Genomic DNA, 20453 nt, shown 5'->3' with positions numbered 1-20453 from the left:
GCTGTCAGCCTCCACCTGAACCCCCTTTCCACTGGGAACCTCGTTACTGTCCTCACCCATGAGACCTCAGTTCACAATTCCATTCTGCAGGGAAGCCTTTCCTAGCCCTGAGACTACAGTGGGGTCCATATGCTTTCACAGCATGTACCCCAGTTTGCAATATTATATCTGTGAGTAGTTTCTTCAATGTCCATGTTCCCCCCAGAGCATGAGCCATATTAGGGATTGCAAATGCTGGGTCCACCCAGTGCCTGCGCAGAGCAGGGGATTATGAAATGTATCCTGATTTAATGAAATAAAGAGGTGATAACTAAATGAGCGGATGGATGGATGGACAGGTGAATGGATGGATGGACAGATGGATGGATGAATGGATAGGTGGATAGATGGATGGATGGATAGGTGGATAGATGGACGGATGAATAGGTGGATGAATGAACAGGCAGGTGGATGGGTGGATGGATGGACGGATGGATGGACGGATAGATGGATGGATGGACAGACAGGTGGATGGATGGATGGATGGATGGATGGATGGATGGATGGATGGATGGATGGATGGATAGGTGGGTGGGTGGGTGGATGGACGGATGGATAGATAGATGGATGGATGGATAGGTGGATGAATGAGCGGACAGGTGGATGGGTAGATGGATGGATGGATGGATAGATGGATGGATGGATAGGTGGATGAATGAACGGACAGGTGGATGGGTAGATGGATGGATGGATGGATGGATGGTTAGGTGGATGGGTAGACGGACAGGTGGATGGATGGATGGATGGATGGATGGATGGGTGGGTGGGTGGGTGGATGGATGGATGGATAGGTGGATAGATGGATGGATAGATAGGTGGATGAATGAATGGACAGGTGGATGGGTGAGTGGATGGATAGGTGGCTGGCTGGCTGGTATGGTCTGTTCAACCAGGAGGCACCAGAGTCCAGGTGGTGGAGGATCCCGCACTGTTCAAAGCCAGGGCCCTGGGCTTTGGGGACAAGCCATCTAACCTCTGCAGAGTGGGGACAGCAAAGGGACCCGCCCACCAGGGCTGCTGGGAGGTTGAATGACTGAATACCAGGATCTTGGACCGCTTCAGTGCCGGGCAGCGTAGGTGCCCCCCAGAGGCTCTGCAGCCAGGAGGCCCCGCGGTCAAGCGCTCACTGTCACGGCCCAGTCCTAGGTTTTCCAAAGCACTCACCCTGGCTCCCACTCACATTAATATTTAATCCAATCTATTTTTAGTGCTTTTTATTTTAATTAGCGTCTCTGTTTGGTGTCTCTCAGTTCTGCAGGGCCCAGGGTGCACAGCCCAGAGGGCTCACAATACTTTTAGAGACCCACACAAATGCTTACCTTTCTTTTCAATTCCAAAGGAAAAACGTGAACATGAATTAAGGTGAAAGGGTAGGTTGTGAGTATATAATATTAACAATGGGGTTTTTTATGCCCACACAGTCTTCCCGTGGAAATTTAAGTTCTGTTTACCCAGGAGGCGCAGCCGCGATGTCAAGGCGCCCCGCCTTCTCTGCCTGGCTCCCCTGCACCCAAAACTGGCTTCTGGTTTACACCAGGGAGCACACGACCTCCATGCGCTTCTGGACCTTCCTGGGGAAGGGGGGCTGCGGGAAGAAGGGCCTTTTCCACGCTAGTTCACCTCTGAACACAGGGCACCCCGCTCTGGAGGCCCCCCGCCCTCACCCACCCACCCCCACTCCCCCGACCTCCTGCACTTGTCCCCAGCCCCGCCCAACTCTTACCTCGACTTCTCGGGTGCCCGCCCCGCCCTCGCCTCGCCCAGACCCCCTCCGTCCCTCCTTCCAGTCGCCCCGACGCGGCACCCGCGGCTCGGGAGCGGGAAGGAGTTCTCCCTGAGTGTGCGGGTTCCGGCTTCCCCCGCGCCCGGGCCTCGCGCAGGGTCTTGTCTGGGCACGTTCCTCACACCCGGTCTTCTGGCCTCTCCCTTCGATCCCTCCACCTCCTTCCTCTGCCTCGGCTGCTTCTCTTTGCTGCAGCTTCCTGTCGCCTCCAGCTGCCGGCGCCCTGCGCTCCGGGGCTCCTGGCCCGGTCCGCGGCGTCCCCTCGGTCCTCCGTCAGCCTCTCTCGTGTTCTCCTTTGCTTTTCGCCTTGTCCTCCCCCAGCCCGGGGACGTCGCGTCGCAGCGCGGGCGCCCTGCAGAGGAGCCGCGAGCGCGCAGTGGCCTCCGGGCGCGCAGTGGCCGCGGCGCCCGGGACCTGGGAGGCGGGAGCCACAGGCAGCCCTGGGTCAGCGAGGCGGCCACTGCAGGGCCGCAGCACCCGCCGCTCCACGCCTGTGCACGTGACACGTGGCCCCTTTAGTGGCGAGTCCCGCGGCCGCCCCCGTGCGCACCTGTTGCGCCAAGTTAATTGTTCCACCTGCATTAAATGCCGATGACTCCTGAGGCGCTCCTTTGGGGGGAAAGGCTGGGTGCGCCCCACTTCTCTGCCCAAGGCGGTGGGGTCGCGGAGGGGGCGGGGCTCTCCGGGCCCCACGAGGAGTAGCGCCCTCTGCCCCGGCCGTGGCTGCGGACCCTCGTCCCGCCCACCACCCCCGGGGAAGGCCCACGAGGCCGCAGTTCTTGATTTGGGGTCGCCTCCTCTGGGACCCCCCGTCCTTGGCCTGGAAGCTCTGTCCCAGGGACGGCTCCTGCAACATTCCCTGGCAGAATGCATTCTCTAGATGTCCCTTTTTAGTTTAGGGTGGATTGGAGTGGCTGGAGGCAAGTACCTGAAGCTGTTGAGCTGTGTTCCAGTAGCCTTGATTCTTGAAGAAGACTGTAAAACTTTGTAGCTTTTACAATGTGAAACCTTGTGTCTGATGCTCCTTTTATCCAGGGTGTGGACAGACCAGTAAAAAAAAATAAGGATAAAAATAAATAAATAATAGGGGGAGATAAAGGGTAAAAATTGGGTAGATAGAAATTCTGTGGGTCAATGAGAGGGAGGGGTAAGGGGTAATGGGTGTGTGAGTGCTTTTTTCCCCCCTTTTTATTTCTTTTTCTGGAGTGATGCAAATAATCTAAAAATGATCGTGATGAAGAATACACAACTATATGATGAAATTGTGAGTCACTGATTGTATAATATGGTTTGACTGTATGTGTGTGAAGATTTCAAAATAAAAATATTAAAAAAAAAAAAATTCCCTGGCAGAATATTGGCCACTCCTGGGCCATGTCTGTGTCACTCAAGCCAAGGTCACTCCAGGAAAGGTAAATGCAGCCTCTCCCTCCAGGCCGGTCCACCTGGGGCAGCTCGCTGTCCCCAGGACACTTCCTCCAGAGCAGCAAGCCCTCCTTGGGCTTCCGGTTCTTCTCCCCACATCTAGTAGTTCCAGTCCACACTCACAGGGGCTTCTTGAGGCTGAATTCCCACAGCACCCTGAGAGAAGATACCCTGTTATCCCACACCTTGAATAGGTGGGAAACGGAGTCAAGGAGGGACTGACCTGGGACTTCACCCCCGCGGCTCCTGCACGGGGACCCTGGCCTCCGGGCTGCAGACCCCAGATCTCAGCACCCCGGGATGCTTTGCCCCTCCCTCTTCTGCCCCCTCAAACTTCTCCCTTCCTTCCTCTTCCTCCTTCCACCCTTCCTGAACCAGGAAGGGCAGAGTTTTCTCTTATTTTCCGGGGCCACCAGCGTATGCTATCTCTGCCCTAGGCTGGGTCATTTCCCTGTAGAGAGCAGGCTGGGTCTTGAACCCTTAGATTCTGCATTTCCGGAGAGAGGCTGAGTACTGGGTTCTGCTGTGATGCAAATTACACTGTCCACTTCTGCCCCAGGCCGGGATGCCCCGCTGCTTAGTGATGGAAGGCAGCTCCTCTCTGGAGACCCTAAATGTGTCCTTGGGGCCTCCTTCAGGTGTCAGCTCCACCCTTGGCAGCTACGGAGACCCCCGAGGTGGGGCAGCAGGTGGGTGGGTAAGTTCCCGGTCAGCGGCCTGGGCCTACAGCCATCAAGTGAGGCAGCTTGCTGGCATGTCCCCGCCCTTCCTCCTTCCTCCTTCCCCACTGAAAGTGGCTGTGATGGCCCATTTTACAAGTCACGTAGCTGGGCCATGACCTCCAGGTGTCAGGTCAAACTCCGGCCTGGAGGAGGCTGTGGAGAGACCCTGTGGATGGGCTGGGCGCCTGCATCAGTTGACCTTAAGCAAAGGTGGTGACCTCCCCGCTGTGGGGGGCCTCGGCCAACCTGGCGGGGCCATCAGTGCGGAAGGAAATCTGCTCAAGACCTCGCCCCACGCTCCTCTCCACGTCTCTGAGTCAGCTTTACTGTGTTTCCAGCCTCATCCCGTCCCCCAGCTCAGTCTTGCCCCGCAGCGCCCCAATCAGGGAGCTAGTCCTCATAACAAATGTCTTTATGTAGATTCAAAGAGATTTTTTTCCAGCCCTCACACATGCACTGGTTCTGCTTCTGGGGACAGCCCTGGCCGAGCTCAGGGCCTCTGGAGACCACCCTCCACCAAAGCCCTTAGAAATGAGCCACGTGGCCCTGGAGAACCTGCTGCTTCTCTCAGATCCTGGGGTCCCCAGTTAAAATCTTTGAACACACAAAGGAAGCCACCAGCGGGCAGCTTTGTAAACATCACCTTCGGCGCACAAGGTGGCCAGATCCCAGCGTGCGCTCCCTGCAGCCCCCGAGCCTATGACATTCTTCGCGCATTTCCTTCTTGCATTCATTCAGCAAATGTGTAAGTAGACGCTCCTGCTCGTCTTCAAATAACTCCAAACCCTGTGCCACTGGTTCCCAGCCCGGTTTTCTGGGACTCCTCAGGGAGGACTTGATCTGTTCTCAGCCTTCCCTGCAGAAATGATGCTCTTCGGTGCCGTCGGCGCGCTCCCCCAAAGCGCTTCTCTGCCTTCACGGGAGATGGACAGGACGCACGGGCACCGGCGGCGCTTCTGCAGAGCGGGAGGGCCGTTTAACACCCCCGCGCAGCGCGTGAGGACCTAGACAAGTGACTCTGTGATAAAGGAAATCTGTTTGGAAGACGGAATCTTTGAAAGAGGGGTTCACGTGGGGAAGGCCACCTGAGCAGGCCCCTGCGCGGCTGCACACCCTTTTCCGGGCCAGGGGCCCGGCTGCTGGCGCCTTTTTGTGGCCCAGGGGTTCAGCCGTCCTAGATCATTCTGAGTTTCAAAGGTGTAGTAATAAAGGTCGTGACCTCACTTATTACAAATGGGGTTACTCAATTGGTGGCATCTGCTCAGGGGTGTCCCGGAGTCCTCTTCCAGGCGCCCCTCGCCGAGGGCAAACTGGGGGCCGTAACCGTGGAGTCTGCGTGAATGCTCCCACCGGGCTGAGAAGGAGACCCCAACTATTTAAGGTCGCATCCTTCTTCGTCCAGCACACTTGTAGCTAGAACCTCGTTCACTGGACAACTCAATACCTGCTGTGTGCGCGGCCCAGGCCAGGCTCAGATGCAGGCCCCTCTCCCCAGGGAGCCAGTTCCTTGGCCACCGAAACCCAAGGCGGGGCAGGTGACCCAGGCTAGTGGCTGGGAGGTAGGAGGGCGCAGGTGGCCAGGGAGGGGCCGGGGTGGTAGAAATCTTAGCAGGGGAGGGGGGCCTTGGAACGGGCTGTTGAAGGACGAGTTGGGGTCTGGGGCGGGGGTTCCAGCTTTACCCGAGAGGCATTGAAGGGGGAGGCGAGCTGCCCACTATGACCCTGATGCCCCTACCAGGTTTCTGGCCCCTAGTGCCAAGAACGTGGGTTTCCCAAACGTTCCTCGCCCTGGTTTTCCCTGCCTCAGTCCTTGTCTTGTGAGGCCGTAGTTCCTAGCCCCACCGGGACTTGTTAGAAATGCAAATTCTCCGGAGCCTCAAACCTGCCAGATCCAAAACTGGCCTGGGGACTTCACCCGGTCAGGATTGAGCGAGCCATTCTAATCTGCCCCGGGGGCCCAGGGCGGGGCTGGGTTGGTGACCCTGGGCCCGCGACCCCACCCTCCGCACCCGCCTCCAGCGGATGGCGGGAGCCGCCGCTCAGCCAGGGCGGGCCTGCGGGTAGGCGGGGCGTCCCGGCGCGAGGTGCACGCCTCCCGGGTCCGCCACTTCTTCCCCGGCCCGGCCGCTCCTCCCCGGGCCCGGCCACTCCTCCCGAGCCCCGGCCACTCTTCCGGGGCTGCGCCCGCTCTTCCCCCGGCTGGCCCGCTCCTCCCGAGTCCCTGACGGCGGCGAGCACCCTGCCGCGCCCAGCACACTTCGGAGCCGCGCGGGAGGCGGACATGCCACGGGCCGCGCGCCTGCTGGGGCTGCTGCTGCTGCTGTTCCTCCCGACCCCCGGCCAGGGCCGCGCCGCGCCCTTCCACCCCACCTGGGAGTCCCTGGACGCCCGCGAGCTGCCCGCCTGGTTCGACCAGGCCAAGATCGGCGTCTTCGTGCACTGGGGCGTCTTCTCGGTGCCCGGCTTCGGCAGCGAGTGGTTCTGGTGAGCGCCCGCCAGGGGACGGGGGGGTGAGGGGTCTCTGGGCGCCCGCCTTCTCCGGACACTCCCTGTGCCCGGAGTGTCCCCAGCTAGGAGCGTCCCCAGCCTGGAGCGCAGACCGGGACCCACCCACGAGCTGCAGTCATCCGCGGGGGGAGCTGCTGGGCTCCAGCTCGCCGGCCAGGTCCCCGGCGCACCCGCACCTGTCCCCAGAGGTCCCCCAGGGGTCCCCCAGGTGGCGGCGTGGTCCCGTGGGTTTGTGAGGCGGCCGTTCCTTTGCACATGTGTCCTCTTCTTAATGTTAAAATGCCACCATGTGCGGCCCTAGGAACTTTTTTAAAGGGTTGTGGAATGGCACCTGACAAAGAAAGCCTAGTCGTTAATAGACTGCCCTAGGAACAGTTCTGCACCGCAGATTACCTTTAGTTTGCCTCAGTGAAACCAAGATGTGTGTGTAATCTCTTCCAACTTTGAACTGCTTCACGTACCTGTCCTGATTAACTGTGGTTCTTCAAGACAGAACTGTTATCAAATATGTACTTAAATATAATACACTCCTGAGTATGCAATGGAGTGTACAGAGGATCTAGTATACACCGATTGTGGGCACCATGTACGCACTATAAACTAATACGGTGTTCCCATGACCTCGCTACACTGCACCTCTTTGTCCAAAGAGCTCAGCTCCCTGCAGCCAGTCGCTGTCCCTGGTAAATTAGGGGATTTGATGGGAACAGCTGTATGAGCTGCAAACCCTTGTTCAGACTCTTAGAAAATAGGTAAAATGAGGGGCCCTTTCTTCCTATACCACATTTACTCTTATAAATCTTCATCTGCAAAATTTGGACTTTTAGGTATGTTGAGTTTATTTTTGAAGCGTTTCAGATTGGCTGGGTGTGTAAATGAACAGATTTTCTTCCCCCTAACTTGACCTTATTTCATTTCTTCAAATAGTCTCTCTGCCCTTCCTCTCCTTTCTGCTTTGGGTCTCCCACCATGCAGATGTGGGGTGCTTGTGGGCACCCCCAGGTCCCTTCGGCTCTGTTCATTTGGCTTCTTTCTGCTCCTCAGATTGGAGAATTTCAGCCGCCCGTCTTTAGGTTTGACGATTCTTTCTTCTGCTCGAAGCTGCTGTTGAGCCCCTCTAGGGGAGTTGTCACTTAAGAAACTCTGAGTAAAAGCAGCATCTTAATCGGGCTTGTCGTTGACCTCGGAACAGAGGCGAGGCAGCTCGCTGATCAGATAAGGCCAAGGCTGGTGCCGCCTCCTGGGCCCTTCAGGGTCGCTTCATCCAGCCTTGCCCGAAGGCCGGAGAGCCGGCTCCACTTCCATCAGGGAGGAACCCTGTCCCCCCCCATCCCTCCCAGCCGGCTTCCCCTCGTGCCGCTGGCCAGAAGGGGTGACAGGTCCACGGCTGCTGCTGCCCCTGTCCTGTCCTCCAGTGGCCAGCAGGAAGTCCTCCTGTCCTCTCTGGGGGGGTGGGGGGTGGGAGCTTGTGCTGCTGCTGGGTTTGCTCACCCTTGAGACATTCCCTAGGAAAGGGGGGCAGTGGGCAGGCGCAGAGTCAAGGGCTCCCACATGTGCGTGAGAACTTTTCTTCCGGGATTCCCTGAAATGCATCGGGACGTTTCTGAGGGAGTTCTCCTCGTGAAGCCTCACTCAGTCAGCAGTTTTCGGCAGTTACAGGATTTTCATTTCCCACACTGCAGCTGGAAGCACTGTTGCTGAGAGTGAACACATGAAACAAGCAATCCTTGGAGTCAGTTTCCTACAACAACAGCATCTTAACTGTACAGCCCCCTCCCCCTTGTTCTCTGCTGGTGAAGATATAAATGCACCTTGTGTGCTGGGCAGGGCGGGCAGCCGTCCTCCTTGTTGCCTTAGTCGCTCCGTTACATCACTGCGGACGGACATACACGACGTGCTGTGCCTGGGAGCTGAACAGTTCAGAGAGAAAGGGTGGCTGGTGGGCTCCAGGGTGCCCTACGTTATGAACCGAGGACTTGTCAGGGGCAGATGCACATGAGATTGGAGTTGTGGTTTTCGTGAGCTTTGTGTATGGGTCTGTCCAGCTCCTGGAGAAGTGAGGGGGAGTCTGGGTGGGTGGGGAGATGGTGAAGGGTCTGGGCACCTGTTCCAGTGTCACGTCTGCCTGTTCACCGGCTGTCCCCTTTGTGTCCGCAGGTGGTACTGGCAAAAGGAGAAGAGACCACAGTTTGTGGAGTTTATGAAAAATAATTACCCTCCTGGGTTCAAATATGAAGATTTTGGACCACTGTTCACAGCAACATTTTTTAATGCCACCCAGTGGGCGGATATTTTTCAGGCTTCTGGTGCCAAATACATTGTCTTAACGTCCAAACATCATGAAGGTGAGTCAGTGCTTTATATCACCAAGGCTGACATAATTTGGGGACCCCGTGTTCCATCCATTAGGCATAGGAGAAGAGGAGACCCTCCACCTAGTAGGGGGCAAACGGTCCCCCTGGCCTGGTGCTTATTTAACAATATTCCCAAGACCCAGGAAAGCTCTTTGAAGTCAGGTGGGGACTGCAAGTCCAGTTTGTAAGTCACACTGCTCTTTCCCTCCCTTCCTCTCCATGTCTGTGGCACCAGGAAGTCTTTACTGCCACACTTGCCTGTGCTTTTGGCCAATGCTTAGAGGGTTAAAGAGGGGAAGAGTTGCAAGCAATGAAAGGGACAGATCACCCAGAGGATGATCTGGATTCTGACTCTGTCATGTTGCCCGAGATATTAGAAGCAGTGGAAGAAAATCTGAAAGGACCATCTAAAAGGAAGAGTGCACTGCATGAAAGTTGAGTCCAGCCCTCACCATTCCAGGGTCTTTGGGGCCAGGGAATGTTGCTGTCCCAGCCCATGCTAATTCACTCCAGCAGCGGTCTTTGTCTTTGCCTAGGACATTTTGCCTCGTTGCTTTTTCCTGGGGTAGGGGAGCAGGATCCAAATCCCAAATATCGCAATTATCTTTGGTGGGTGCATTTCTCTTTGGCCACATTTCAGTAGCTTCATGGCTTTCTCCTGTAGTGTTTCTCCTGCAGACATAGCTATTTATAAAGTGTAATTTGCTTGTGAGCATTATATGTCTTGGCACAACATATCACATGAATGGTACAATGTATCACACTGTGAGCTTATTTTTTAAATGCCCACCAACCCCTAGAACAGGTGAGGCATGTCCACATGGATGTATTTCCTAGAACCCATGTCCTCTGTTGGGTTCATGGCTTAATAAAAAATGCACCCGCCACACCTTGCTAGCAGGGGGGCCCCCTGTGTGAGCCTGTGGGGAATGCTGAGCTGAAGCCCCGTGTGGTTCTAGCACTGCCTGACCCTCGGGTCGGTCAGGACTTTAAATGCTGGCACTGCCCTGTGGCTTTCCATGCACATCTCTGGGGCACGGGTGAGCTGTTTCAGAAGCTCCTTGAAAGGAATCTAAAGAACAAGTTGATCTGAGGCCTGCCCTGTTTTATGAGAATCAACGTTTCACCAAAAGCATTTGCTGTTTTGTCTCTTCTGAAGAAGTCTGTTAGGACTTAGTGGAGCGATGAGCATGTAGTTTTGCCCCTAGGCATTTTTGAGGCTTTCATATATTATTTCTTAAGCATTTTAGTTTATATATTATAATATTGTTATATAGAACAACCAGCACTATGATTGCAAATTCTGTTTAAAATGTGAATTATTTCAAAGTGCTCGTGTAACGGGAGACCTTATTTTTCCTACCCATTAACTTGTTAGGTGATTCATTTTGAGGAACTTTAAAGAACACCCAAGCCTATAGCTTCAGAGAAGGAAGAGCTTGCAACTGCTGGGTGTATTTGAAAATACAGACCTGCTGGGGAGTGATGTCTTTTTTTTTCTTTCTTTTCTTTTTTCTTGTAGTTAAATGAATACTTGAGCTAAGGGAGATTTACTACATGTGAAACACAGTGTTCTGAGACTCACAGTACAATAAAACATGCAATCCTACAACCACAGACGCTCTTTCCATCTTTGGTTTAGCAGTCGAATAGGACGCTTGCAGGGGGTGAGCCTCAGCGTCTCCCCGCACATGGCAGCTGGCCTTGCTGGGCACAGTGGAGCTGGAGGGGGTTCCGGGGCCGGCTGGGATCCGTCATGGCTGGTTGCAGTGAGCTGAGGGCCTGGCAGAAAGGGCCACTGGTCCCAGAAGCGTATGGTCTAAGAGGGCAAATGTAAGGGAGAGACGAGGCTGTACGGATCCAGAGTGCCCAGAAAGTTACTGCAAAAACCCTTCCACCTTGTTTACCTTCTCATTAGTGTCTCTTCCAAAAGCAGGATACGTACGAGGAGGAAAATTGCCATGCGACAGTCGCTTGTAGCAGGCGTTACTTACACAGCTCTGGCGCTGGCCCAGTGCGCTGTGACTTCTTTCCTGCATGCTGGTGGCCCAAAGCCCACCTGCCCCCACCTCCAATTCTCATACATTCAGTTGCTCAGCAAATATCCCAAATAAGTATACTGTAGCTATTCAGAGCCTCCCTGCTCGGCGCGCCCTGCGGAGACTTGGGGAGAGGCCCGCAGGGTCTCCAGGACTCCAGGCCGTGGCCCCCCCTGCAGCTCTGCCCAGAGCCCCCGCCCCCGCCCCCCGTGCCATGAGTGCGTCACCTCGGCGGCTGGACCCGAAGCTCCCTGCCCCCCAGGTGTCCCCCTTGGCCCGCTCTCCCTTCGGACTGGTCGCTGACCCTGCGGCTCCTCCAGGAAAACCTGTCCAAGCGGCACCCAAATCAAGCTTATGGTGTTACTGGCTCTGGCTGTCAGGTCTCCGCCGGCAGCCCCGGAGTCCTGGTGTCCCCGGACTCACCCTGGGCAACAGCTTTGGGCAGCTGCGTCGCTGCAGCGTTCCCAAAGGCGAGCGGCTGCCTGACCGCGGCGTCGGCTTGGTTTTCCAGGGTTCCCCCTGTGGGGCTCCAAGTACTCGTGGAACTGGAACGCGGCAGACGAGGGGCCCAACAGGGACGTGGTCCGGGAGCTGGAGGCAGCCATCCGCCACGGAACTGACCTGCGGTTCGGGCTGTACTACTCCCTTTTTGAGTGGTTTAATCCGCTTTTCCTTGAGGACCAGGCCAGCGCGTTTCGTAAGCGGCGCTTCCCGCTGTCTAAGGCGTTACCGGAGCTCTACGAGCTGGTGGCCGCCTACCGGCCGGAGGTGCTGTGGATCGACGGTGATGGCGGTGCCCCCGACTACTACTGGAACAGCACCGGCTTCCTGGCCTGGCTGTACAATGACAGGTGAGTCGCCGTGGGCCCCGTGGAATGCACCCTGGCTAGGGTCCTTGCGCCCCTCCCAGGCTCACCTGAGGACAGGAGGACAAAGTCGGCGTAAGTGGTGCCTATGAGGTGCAGCCCCACCTGCTCAGAGTAATGACAGTAAGCAAGGGGAGCGTCAGTCACGTCAGCCACAGGCTCGGGGACTTCCTCTGTGGCCCCTCTGCCCTCCCAGGGCTTCTCTCTGCTCACCTGCAGGGGAGGTGAGTCCCCGCGCCTCCCAGATGTCGTTTCGTCCTCCCGCCTTTGGCTCCTAAGTGCTGCCCGTTGCTGGCCCTTGTCTTCCCCTCCGTGACTGGCATCCTCCCCTCTTTCCGTTCTTTCTGGTGACACCCCAGGACGCCTGACGAGAACAGGGAGATCTGCTGGGCTCCCGGGAGGGACTCCAGCATGGGCCACGTTCACACTTGTAGCCTGAGGGGACGTGGCATTGCACTATGTGGTCAGGGAGTTCCGGGTCCCCAAACACTGCAGGAGTCTCAGCACTTGAAACAGCGCCCCAATAACAGCATCCAACTCTGATTTGTGTGGTGTGTGCTCCGGGCCAGGCGCCGTCTTTTGCATAAACTGCTGCTGTTGTAACAAAAGGCGAGGAAGGAGTTAAGTGGCTCTTTCTAGGTGACGAGCTGGAAGGCAGCAGCCCCTGACCCACTAGTGGGACTTCTGAACCAGGCCTGGTTGCGTCTCTCCATCAAGGGTGGGTTCCAGTTGATGTCTTTGCAGTGGTGCGGCCTTTTTGTAAAAAAAAAAAAAAAAAAAGATTGTGCTTTTCATTTTAGCCCCGTTCGGGACACGGTGGTCACCAATGACCGCTGGGGAGCCGGCAGCATCTGCAAGCATGGCGGCTACTACACCTGCAGTGACCGCTACAACCCAGGCCACCTTTTACCACATAAGTGGGAAAACTGCATGACCATAGACAGGCTTTCCTGGGGTTATCGGAGGAATGCAGCGATCCAGGACTACCTGACCATTGAAGAGCTGGTGAAGGTAAGATAAAGTGGCTGCCGGCCATCCCCCCAACCCCAGCCCCCCTAGTGTGGGGACAGCTTCTCCCCCTTTGGGTGGCCCATGCACAGGGCGATGCGTTCCTAGGTGGTGGCTGTGTGTGAACGTGTAATTATACAATGTAGCGCATCAGCGCAACATTAGGATGGGGTTGTTTTAGCTAAGAGCTCTGCTTCTCAATTTTTTAGCAACTTGTAGAAACAGTTTCATGTGGAGGAAACCTTTTGATGAATGTTGGACCCACAAAAGATGGCACAATTTCTGAAGTTTTTGAGGAACGATTGAGGCAAATGGGCGCCTGGCTAAAAGTCAATGGAGAAGCCATTTATGGAACGCGCCCTTGGAGAGCTCAGAATGACACGGTCACGCCGGAAGTGTGGTAAGTCGCCGGTGGTGGGCACCACCCAGAGGAGGCCTGGGAAGGCTCTCGGGGCGGGAGAGTGTTACCGGACAAAGGCCGTGGATTATTTTGCCTGATGTACTCAATAACCAATTCCTGAGACCCTGGGGTGTCAAAGAGAGAAAGAGTTGATTACTAGGTGTGTAGTAGGAGAGCTGATGGCCTAGCGGCCCAGAATCTGTCTTCCTGAAGTGCAGTAATTCAGGTAGTTTTATTAGAAAAAAGATGGGCAGGCTGAGGATAATGAGCACAGCGGCCCCAGATGATGTAATTAGAGGGGCTCCGATGACTGAGCATGAGCAGATGGATTACATGCCTCGTCACGGAATGTGTGAAAGAAAATGGCAGAACGAGGTACAGGTGACTTACGGGTTAAAGTCTAAGCTACTGCACGTGTCAGGTGGGCCCATGTTGGTTAGATGCAGTCTTGCTTATCAAGAAGATGACTTTGGACCTGGGGTGGCTGGGCTGACCCAAGACGCTTCATTAATAAACATTAGGGGCTGTCTTTCGTGATCCTAAGACTCTAAAGTTGAAAAATTGGATAATTGGGTACAAGTGAAGGTTAGTCACAAGGTTTTTACAATCACAGGGCAGAAGATAAGGGCTGTACAACCATTATCAGAGATCAAGGCGGCTGCATGAGAATCTGGAGATTTCAAGAATTTCCCTCTATTTACTCCAATATACCAGGAAGCAAAAAGGAATACGTATAGAATGATTCAGTAATCACAATCATCCCTTAAATCCTGATTTCTCAGTTGCAAGATTGGCTAGGAGGAGAAGCATCCCAGAATGCTCACCTGATAGAAAGGGGAGGAAAGGGGGGCGGTTAGTCGGTTGGAGGGTTTATTGATCCAGCTGAGTGCACAGCAACTCTAGAAACCTCCCAGTGGTGGTTACTCTCAACCACGTGGCCCGCTCTCCCAATTCCTAAGCCAGTCAGACAAATGAAAACACTGAGTGGCCAAAACAGAGATGCCAGTGGTGTTAGCTGGATGAACACCGCCCTTTACGTCACATCAGGTCAGCAAGCAAAGGTGCCCAAGGCAGGGAAGGTATTAGATTAAAAACCAGCCAAAATAACACCCTTATTTTAATTCATTTAAAAACGCATTACTGGGCGGGCAACAGTGGCTCAGCGGCAGAGCTGTTGCCTGCCATGCCGGAGACCCAGGTTCGATTCCCCATACCTACCCATGTGAAAAAAAAAAGAAACTCATTACTTGTTCGTACTAGTCTAAAAATACCTAAACCTGATGCTTCTTTAATGATCTCAAATGGCTAATTTTTATTTTAATCGGTGCCTCCTTTAAGAGCCTTGCCTCTGAACTTGGGAGGGTTCCTTGTGCAAGTGAGAACTTGTATGAGATTGCAGGTCAGAGGGTCTTAGCCCCTGAGGGGATGGAGTGTCCAGGAGGCCTGAGGGTGCAGCCTGGTCCCCTGTGAGCTGAAAGATTAGACTAGGTGTCCTTCTTCCTTCCTGCTTGCCTGGTGGTTAAAAACACCTTGAAGAAAATAAAGTAAGGTAGTCTAGATGGAAGGAAATAATTGTAGAGGTTTAGAATATTGGTTCTGGATTTTGGGTCCATTGCTCAGCGGTACAGCATCTGACTGCAGAATATTTAATATATATAATAGGAGCTTAGTGCAAACCGCTCCTGCAGGGGACAAGTGAACCCTGACTTTGGGACTTGCTTCTGTGCTTATATGCAAACATAAGCATGTCTCACATGAGACAATCATTAGCCAATACTGCATTAACTTGATTCCATTAAATGAGGATAAGATTCAAACTAATTAATGTGCTTACAAAGCCCCATATTTGTCTTGCCAACTTCTGCAGTCCTGGTGCCTGGCCCTGCCCCTTTTCCCAGAGGAGCTCTGTTCTGGTTTGCTGACTGTCGGAATGCAATATACCAGAAATGGAATGGCTTTTAAAAAGGGGAATTTAATAAGTTGCTAGTTTACAGTTCTAAATCCAAGAAAATGTCCCAATTAAAGCAAGTCTATAGAAATGTCCAATCTAAGGCATCCAGGGAAAGATACCTTGGTTCAAGAAGGCCGTTGAAGTTCAGGGTTTCTCTCTTAAGTGAGAAGGCACATAGTGAACACAGTCAGAGTTCCTCTCATCTGGAAGGGCACATGGCGAGCACGGCGTCATCTGCTAGCTTCTTCTCCTGGCTTCCTGTTTCATGAAGCTCCCCAGGAGGCATTTTCCTTCTTCATCTCCAAAGGTTGCTGGCTGGTGAACTCTGCTTTGTGGTGCTACAGCATTCTCTTTTCTCTCCAAATCTCTTTCATTCTCCAAAATGTTTCCTCTTTTATAGGACTCCAGAAACTTATCAAGACCCACCCAAATGGGTGGAGACGTGTTGTCACCTAATCCAGTTTAACAACCACTCTTGACTAAATCACATCATCCAGGGAGATGATCTGATTACAGTTTCAAACATACAGTATTGAATAGGGATTATTCTGCCTTTATGAAATGGGATTTTGATTAAAACATAGCTTTTCTAGGGGACATACATCCTTTCAAACCAGCACAAGCTCCCTCCCCTGTCCTGGCTGCGGCACCTGCAGCTTCCCAGGTCAGCCCTAAGTTCCAGGAGGCAGCCCTGGCTCACTGCCACCATCCTCAGAACTCCAAACGTAACTTATGGTGACTTTAGGATCTGTATTTGTAATTCCCTGTCACTGGGAGTCTGCCTTGGACCTCCTCTCTTCCAGGGACCTTGCACTCTATCTTTGCTAGACCCCCCACCCCATCATACCTTAGACCTTGCACTGCCACCGAGGATGCCACCCCTTCCCCGATCTCGGGTGTGAGCTCACGCACAGTTACCCCAGCTCCAGGTCTGCCATCACTGAGCACGTCACCTTTTCTGCCTGCAGCCCTCTCACACCTGCTCCCCTTGTCCCACTGCTGCATACACCCTCAGCCCCGAAACTTTTGCTTCCGTACTCAACTGAAAAAAAACTCAACTTTGATAAAACTCAGCTTTTGCTCCTGGCACAGAACCAGAGCACACCGACACATGCATACATGCATGTACATGCCTACACCCACGGACATGCACTTGCGTGCCCACGCACACTGCCTGCTGATCTCACCCAGGCCCGAAGGCCACGCCCACCGGTCCTCTCCAAGGACAGCGCCCCAGCAGCTCCCCCGTCTCTGGGTTAGGGTTCCATCAGCACCCAAACATGTTCCATTGACCCCACATCCCATTCCAGCTGCCCCCCAGCTCCCCCTTTCTGGATATGAAGCCCACAGCGACGCCTCCGTTGCCTCCCGGCACCCAGCTGCCCCTCGCCGCAGCCCAACCCCTGAGCGCTGGCCCTGCTCGTCGGCCTGCGCTGCCCGCTTCCACCCAGACTCTGCCTGAGCCCCACTCCTGCCCCCGGCCCGGCCAGCCCCTGGGTCTCAGCTTCCTGGGCCCTGCTGTCGGCTACCCTCGACCCCAGTCCCCCTCTGGGCCCCCGCCAGCCTCTGGGGTCTCCCCCTGCCCCCCGCCGGCCCCTCTCGTGGCCTCCTCCCACCTGTCCTCCCTGAGGACAGGCCTTTGTTCAGGGCGGGCTCCGGCTCTGCCAGCCGTGTGGGGAGACTGGCGGGTGCTGGGGGACCAGCCAAGGGCACACGGGCTGCCGGGAGCTCCCCCACCCTGTCCTTTGTGCCTTTCATCCCGGTGTCTCCGTGGGTCCTCCCTGCCCACCGACCTCCTCCTGATGCTGTGGTCTCCACCAGCCCTGGGCTCGCCTCCCCACACCCTTCCCCGCCTGCCCCCGCGCCCTGGTGGCACCCCTACCCTGAGACCGGGAGCCGCGCAGCTCCCAGGGGTGCACCTGCTCCAGCCACCTGCAGGAGCCCGAGCACCTGCCCCCAGCCACCCCCGGCTCACCTGGAGGACCATTAGCCCAGAAAATGCTTTCTCTTCCGGAGACCTCCGTCCGCGTCGGACCACTGGCAGGGGGCCTTTATGCCCCAAGGGGCTCTTTGTCCACCCTTTAAGGAACACATGGGTAAAAATGTACTAAATGGAAGGTTTTCTGTAAAATGATCCCAGAGAAGCTGGGGCCTGGCATGGTGGCTCCATCCTCTTCCTTTCTCATTCCTACCAGGTACACAGCCAAGCCCAAGGAGGGACTCGTCTATGCCATTTTCCTGCGATGGCCTGTCTCAGACCAGCTGTTCCTTGGCCAGCCCCAGGCAACCCTGGGGGCCACAGAGGTAGGAGCGCCTCGAGGCACCTCTTGTTCTTTAACTCCTGGACTGGGGTAGTCCGAGGGGGACCTGGTCCGACGTCTGACTTCGGGGGAGCTGTCCAGGTGCCCCCCTCACGTCCTAGGAGTGGCTGCAGAGGCACTTTCATCAGCGACAATGCTGGGCTAAAACCTAGGACATCTGTATTCTTTCGTTTCCCAGAAACAAAACAAAACTTATAAGCTACGTTATCTCCCTGCATATCCAGGTAGCTGCTCCCTTCACAGTAGTTCCGAGATGTTCAACTTCTCTGCACATGTCCAAAATGATTCTTTTCCCAGAACTGGAGTTCAGCTGTTGCCCCCGACACCCCAGGCCCGAAGACATGGGGCTAATGTTAGATGCCAGGGCCCTGCTTTTCAAGTGTAGAGGCAGCTCTGGAGAGAGTTAAAGATGAGCCTTCGCTTAGGGTTTAGGGCTGGTGGGGCCGGTGGGGCCGGTGGGTATATTTCACAGTGGGGTCTTTTTTAGTGAGCTGTGGGGACCCCTGCGAAGAGGCGGCCGTGGGCATGGCCCCTCCGCACCGCGGTGTGTCAGGCAGGACAGCGGGGCCCGAATGTGGTGGTAACCTCGTCACCTGGGCATGATGCTGCTGACCCTTTCTTCTTTTTGCAGCTTATCTTTTATTTTCTTTCTTCTCTCTTTGACACCAGATAATACTGCGATTTCAGAGTGGGTGGGTTTTGTGTCTCTGTTGCTCTCTCTGATAAGCAAAGTTTTGTGGTTTAAAATAACCCAAGAACGTGTATGAAACCACATATCTGAGTTCACATAGTATAATCATTGAGACTAAGGCTGTATAACAGTTACAGAAGTTGATCAAGTTGATACGCGGTTGGCCAGCGACAGTTCCTGGTAACTGTGGAGGGAGGGTGGCTGGATGAGAGGGACGGGCAGCTTTCTCCAAGGGTTCTGGGGAAGAACTGGACAGGGTAGAGCTGAGCCAACTGGTTCCAGCCGTTTGCTCCTCCATCCAGCATGACCCATCTCACATTCTACCCCCCCCCCCCCCAGCAACCACCCACTTCCACCTCCAGCCTATCAGTTATCTAGGAGCAGACAGATGTGTGACTCAGTTAAGTCAAGAGTTAAGACAGCTGGGAGCTGCTAAATAAAGGTACTGAGGGATCTCCTGTCTTCATGGCTTTTTTAGGAATACAGCCCAGTCCTTCCCGATAAATAGAATGTGGGTGAGTCAGAGTCCTGCATTTGTTGACCTTTGTGTGTGCTTTTGTTTTCAGGTAAGTCTCCTGGGACATGGGATGCCCCTTCCCTGGGTCTCAGTGGGGGGTGCCGGCCTCCAGGTGGAGCTGCCGCGGCTGACGGTCGGCCAGCTGCCATGCCGGTGGGGCTGGACCCTCGCCCTGCGCCGGGTGCTCTAAGCACAGCGGGATCCCGGAGAGCAGCCCTGCAGCCGCAGGGGCGCTCAGGAGTGGACGGGCCAAGGACAAGCGACTGCTCACCAGGTCGGCGCTCTGTTCCCTAAACCCTCTCCCAGGTGGCCCACAGGACTGGCTGACTGCAAAGCGCTTTGCTGTTCACGTCTCTCCATAGCCAGGGTGTCCATGCGTGATTCAGAGGGGGAGCGTGTGCATTTCAGAGCGGCTAGGGATGGCTGGTGTGTAATAAATTTAGCCTAAAATGTGTCCAGGACTTCAGGTAACTGCCTTTTTGTAAAAATAATTTCCCTTTTTTCCCTCTTGTTTATGAAACACAAATGTTCTCTGTAGATAGTTTGAAATGTACAAAATGCTTAAAGAAGATAAAAGAAATCTCTAGTAAATTCGCTACTCACATACTCCCTGTTAGCGTTTTCCTGTACATTCTTCTAGGGGTTTTTTTTTTGGGGGGGAGGGCGGAATTAGAGTTGAGGGTCTATTTTTGTGAACAGGCTTATTTGAGGTCCCATTTAAAGTTATCGATTTGTGTACTGTGTTTGCCTTCAAGCAAACTGAAGTTAAAAACCTAGTTGAAAATTGGGACATTTGTTTATTCAGAGCTTCCCCAAGAGTGAAGCAAAAACAACACTGATTTGATATAAATCTAAAAAATGCACTGCCTGTGGCCAAAGGCTTCCACTGTGGCTGTCCTGTGTTTGCAGGGATATAGGTTTCATTTTGTCACATGAATCAAATGCCCGCGTCTCAGTGGTCCCCAAATTCCGCCAGAGAGCATGTGTGGTAGTTCGGTTCAGGTGTCAACTTGGCCAGGTGAACATGCCTAGTTTTGTGGCTGTGGACATGAGCCAATGGTATGTGAACCTCATCTGTTGCTGATTATATCTGCAGTTGGCTAGGAGGCATGCCTGCTGCAATGAATGATGTTTAATTGGCTGGTGTTTAAATGAGAGACTTAACGTAGCACAGCCCAAGCAGCTCAGCATTCCTCATCTCAGCATTCGCAGCTCAGCCCAGGCCTTTGGAAATGCAGAAAGAAGTCACCCCGGGGAAAGTTGTTGGAACCCAGGGGCCTGGAGAGAAGGCCAGCAGAGATCACGTTGTGCCTTCCTATGTAAAAAAAGACCTCAGTGAAAGTTAGCTGCCTTTCCTCTGAAGAACTAATGAAATAAATCCCCTTTTATTAAAAGCCAATCTGTCTAATAGGGGGAACAAATGTTAAAATAGATTTAGTTTGAAATGCTAGTGATCAATGAAAGGGATCAGTAAGGGGTATGGCCTGTAAAATTTTTTTTTTCTGTTTGTTATATTTTTCTGTTGTCTTTTTATTTCTTTTTCTGAATTGATGCTAATGTTCTGGGAAATGATCATGATGATGAAAATACAACTATGTGATGATATTGTGAATTGCTGAGTGTATGTGTTGGGAATATTTGTGTTTCTTGTAATTTTTTTTAATTAATAAAAAAAAAAAAGCCAATCTGTCCCTGGTGTGTTGTACTCCGACAGCTAGCAAATTAGAACAGTGTGGAATAGTACAATTTGTTGTATTGATTTTCTTTTTAACCTGAAATCATGCTAAAGTTTAAAAATTTAAAAAAAATTACCCATTCTTAAAGTTCCC

At 53.9% G+C, this 20453-nt stretch overlaps 2 protein-coding genes across 2 annotated transcripts in view; one reads left to right on the top strand and one right to left on the bottom strand.

Annotated features, from left to right (window-relative positions):
* Positions 1-6135: 6135 nt before the first annotated feature.
* FUCA2 (alpha-L-fucosidase 2) lies at positions 6136-20167 on the top strand. Its single transcript, XM_077143357.1, has 7 exons — positions 6136-6453; positions 8635-8822; positions 11382-11721; positions 12537-12747; positions 12954-13144; positions 17291-17399; positions 18674-20167. Exons 1-7 carry the CDS (start codon positions 6251-6253, stop codon positions 18812-18814), a joined length of 1383 nt encoding a protein of 460 aa, XP_076999472.1. The 5' UTR covers positions 6136-6250; the 3' UTR covers positions 18815-20167.
* PEX3 (peroxisomal biogenesis factor 3) overlaps positions 11868-20453 on the bottom strand; it is a 60110-nt gene continuing 51524 nt past the window's right edge. Inside the window, exon 12 of the mRNA XM_077143361.1 lies at positions 11868-12489. Within this exon, the coding sequence (XP_076999476.1) occupies positions 12409-12489 (81 nt within the window). The 3' untranslated portion in view covers positions 11868-12408. The remainder of the gene's footprint in view (positions 12490-20453) is intronic.

The sequence above is a fragment of the Tamandua tetradactyla genome, chromosome 25 (assembly GCF_023851605.1).
Source record: "Tamandua tetradactyla isolate mTamTet1 chromosome 25, mTamTet1.pri, whole genome shotgun sequence".
Taxonomy (NCBI): domain Eukaryota; kingdom Metazoa; phylum Chordata; class Mammalia; order Pilosa; family Myrmecophagidae; genus Tamandua; species Tamandua tetradactyla.
Note: the sequence above shows the minus strand (reverse complement) of the source record. Positions and strands in the feature narration are given on the sequence as shown.

Excerpts from the sequence above, each read along its gene's own strand:
- FUCA2 (XM_077143357.1), top strand. The coding sequence starts at position 6,251 with ATGCCACGGGCCGCGCGCCTGCTGGGGCTGCTGCTGCTGCTGTTCCTC. Across the intron at positions 13,145-17,290 it reads ACGGTCACGCCGGAAGTGTG|GTACACAGCCAAGCCCAAGG; the intron begins GTAAGTCGCCGG and ends CATTCCTACCAG. Across the intron at positions 17,400-18,673 it reads CAACCCTGGGGGCCACAGAG|GTAAGTCTCCTGGGACATGG; the intron begins GTAGGAGCGCCT and ends TTTTGTTTTCAG.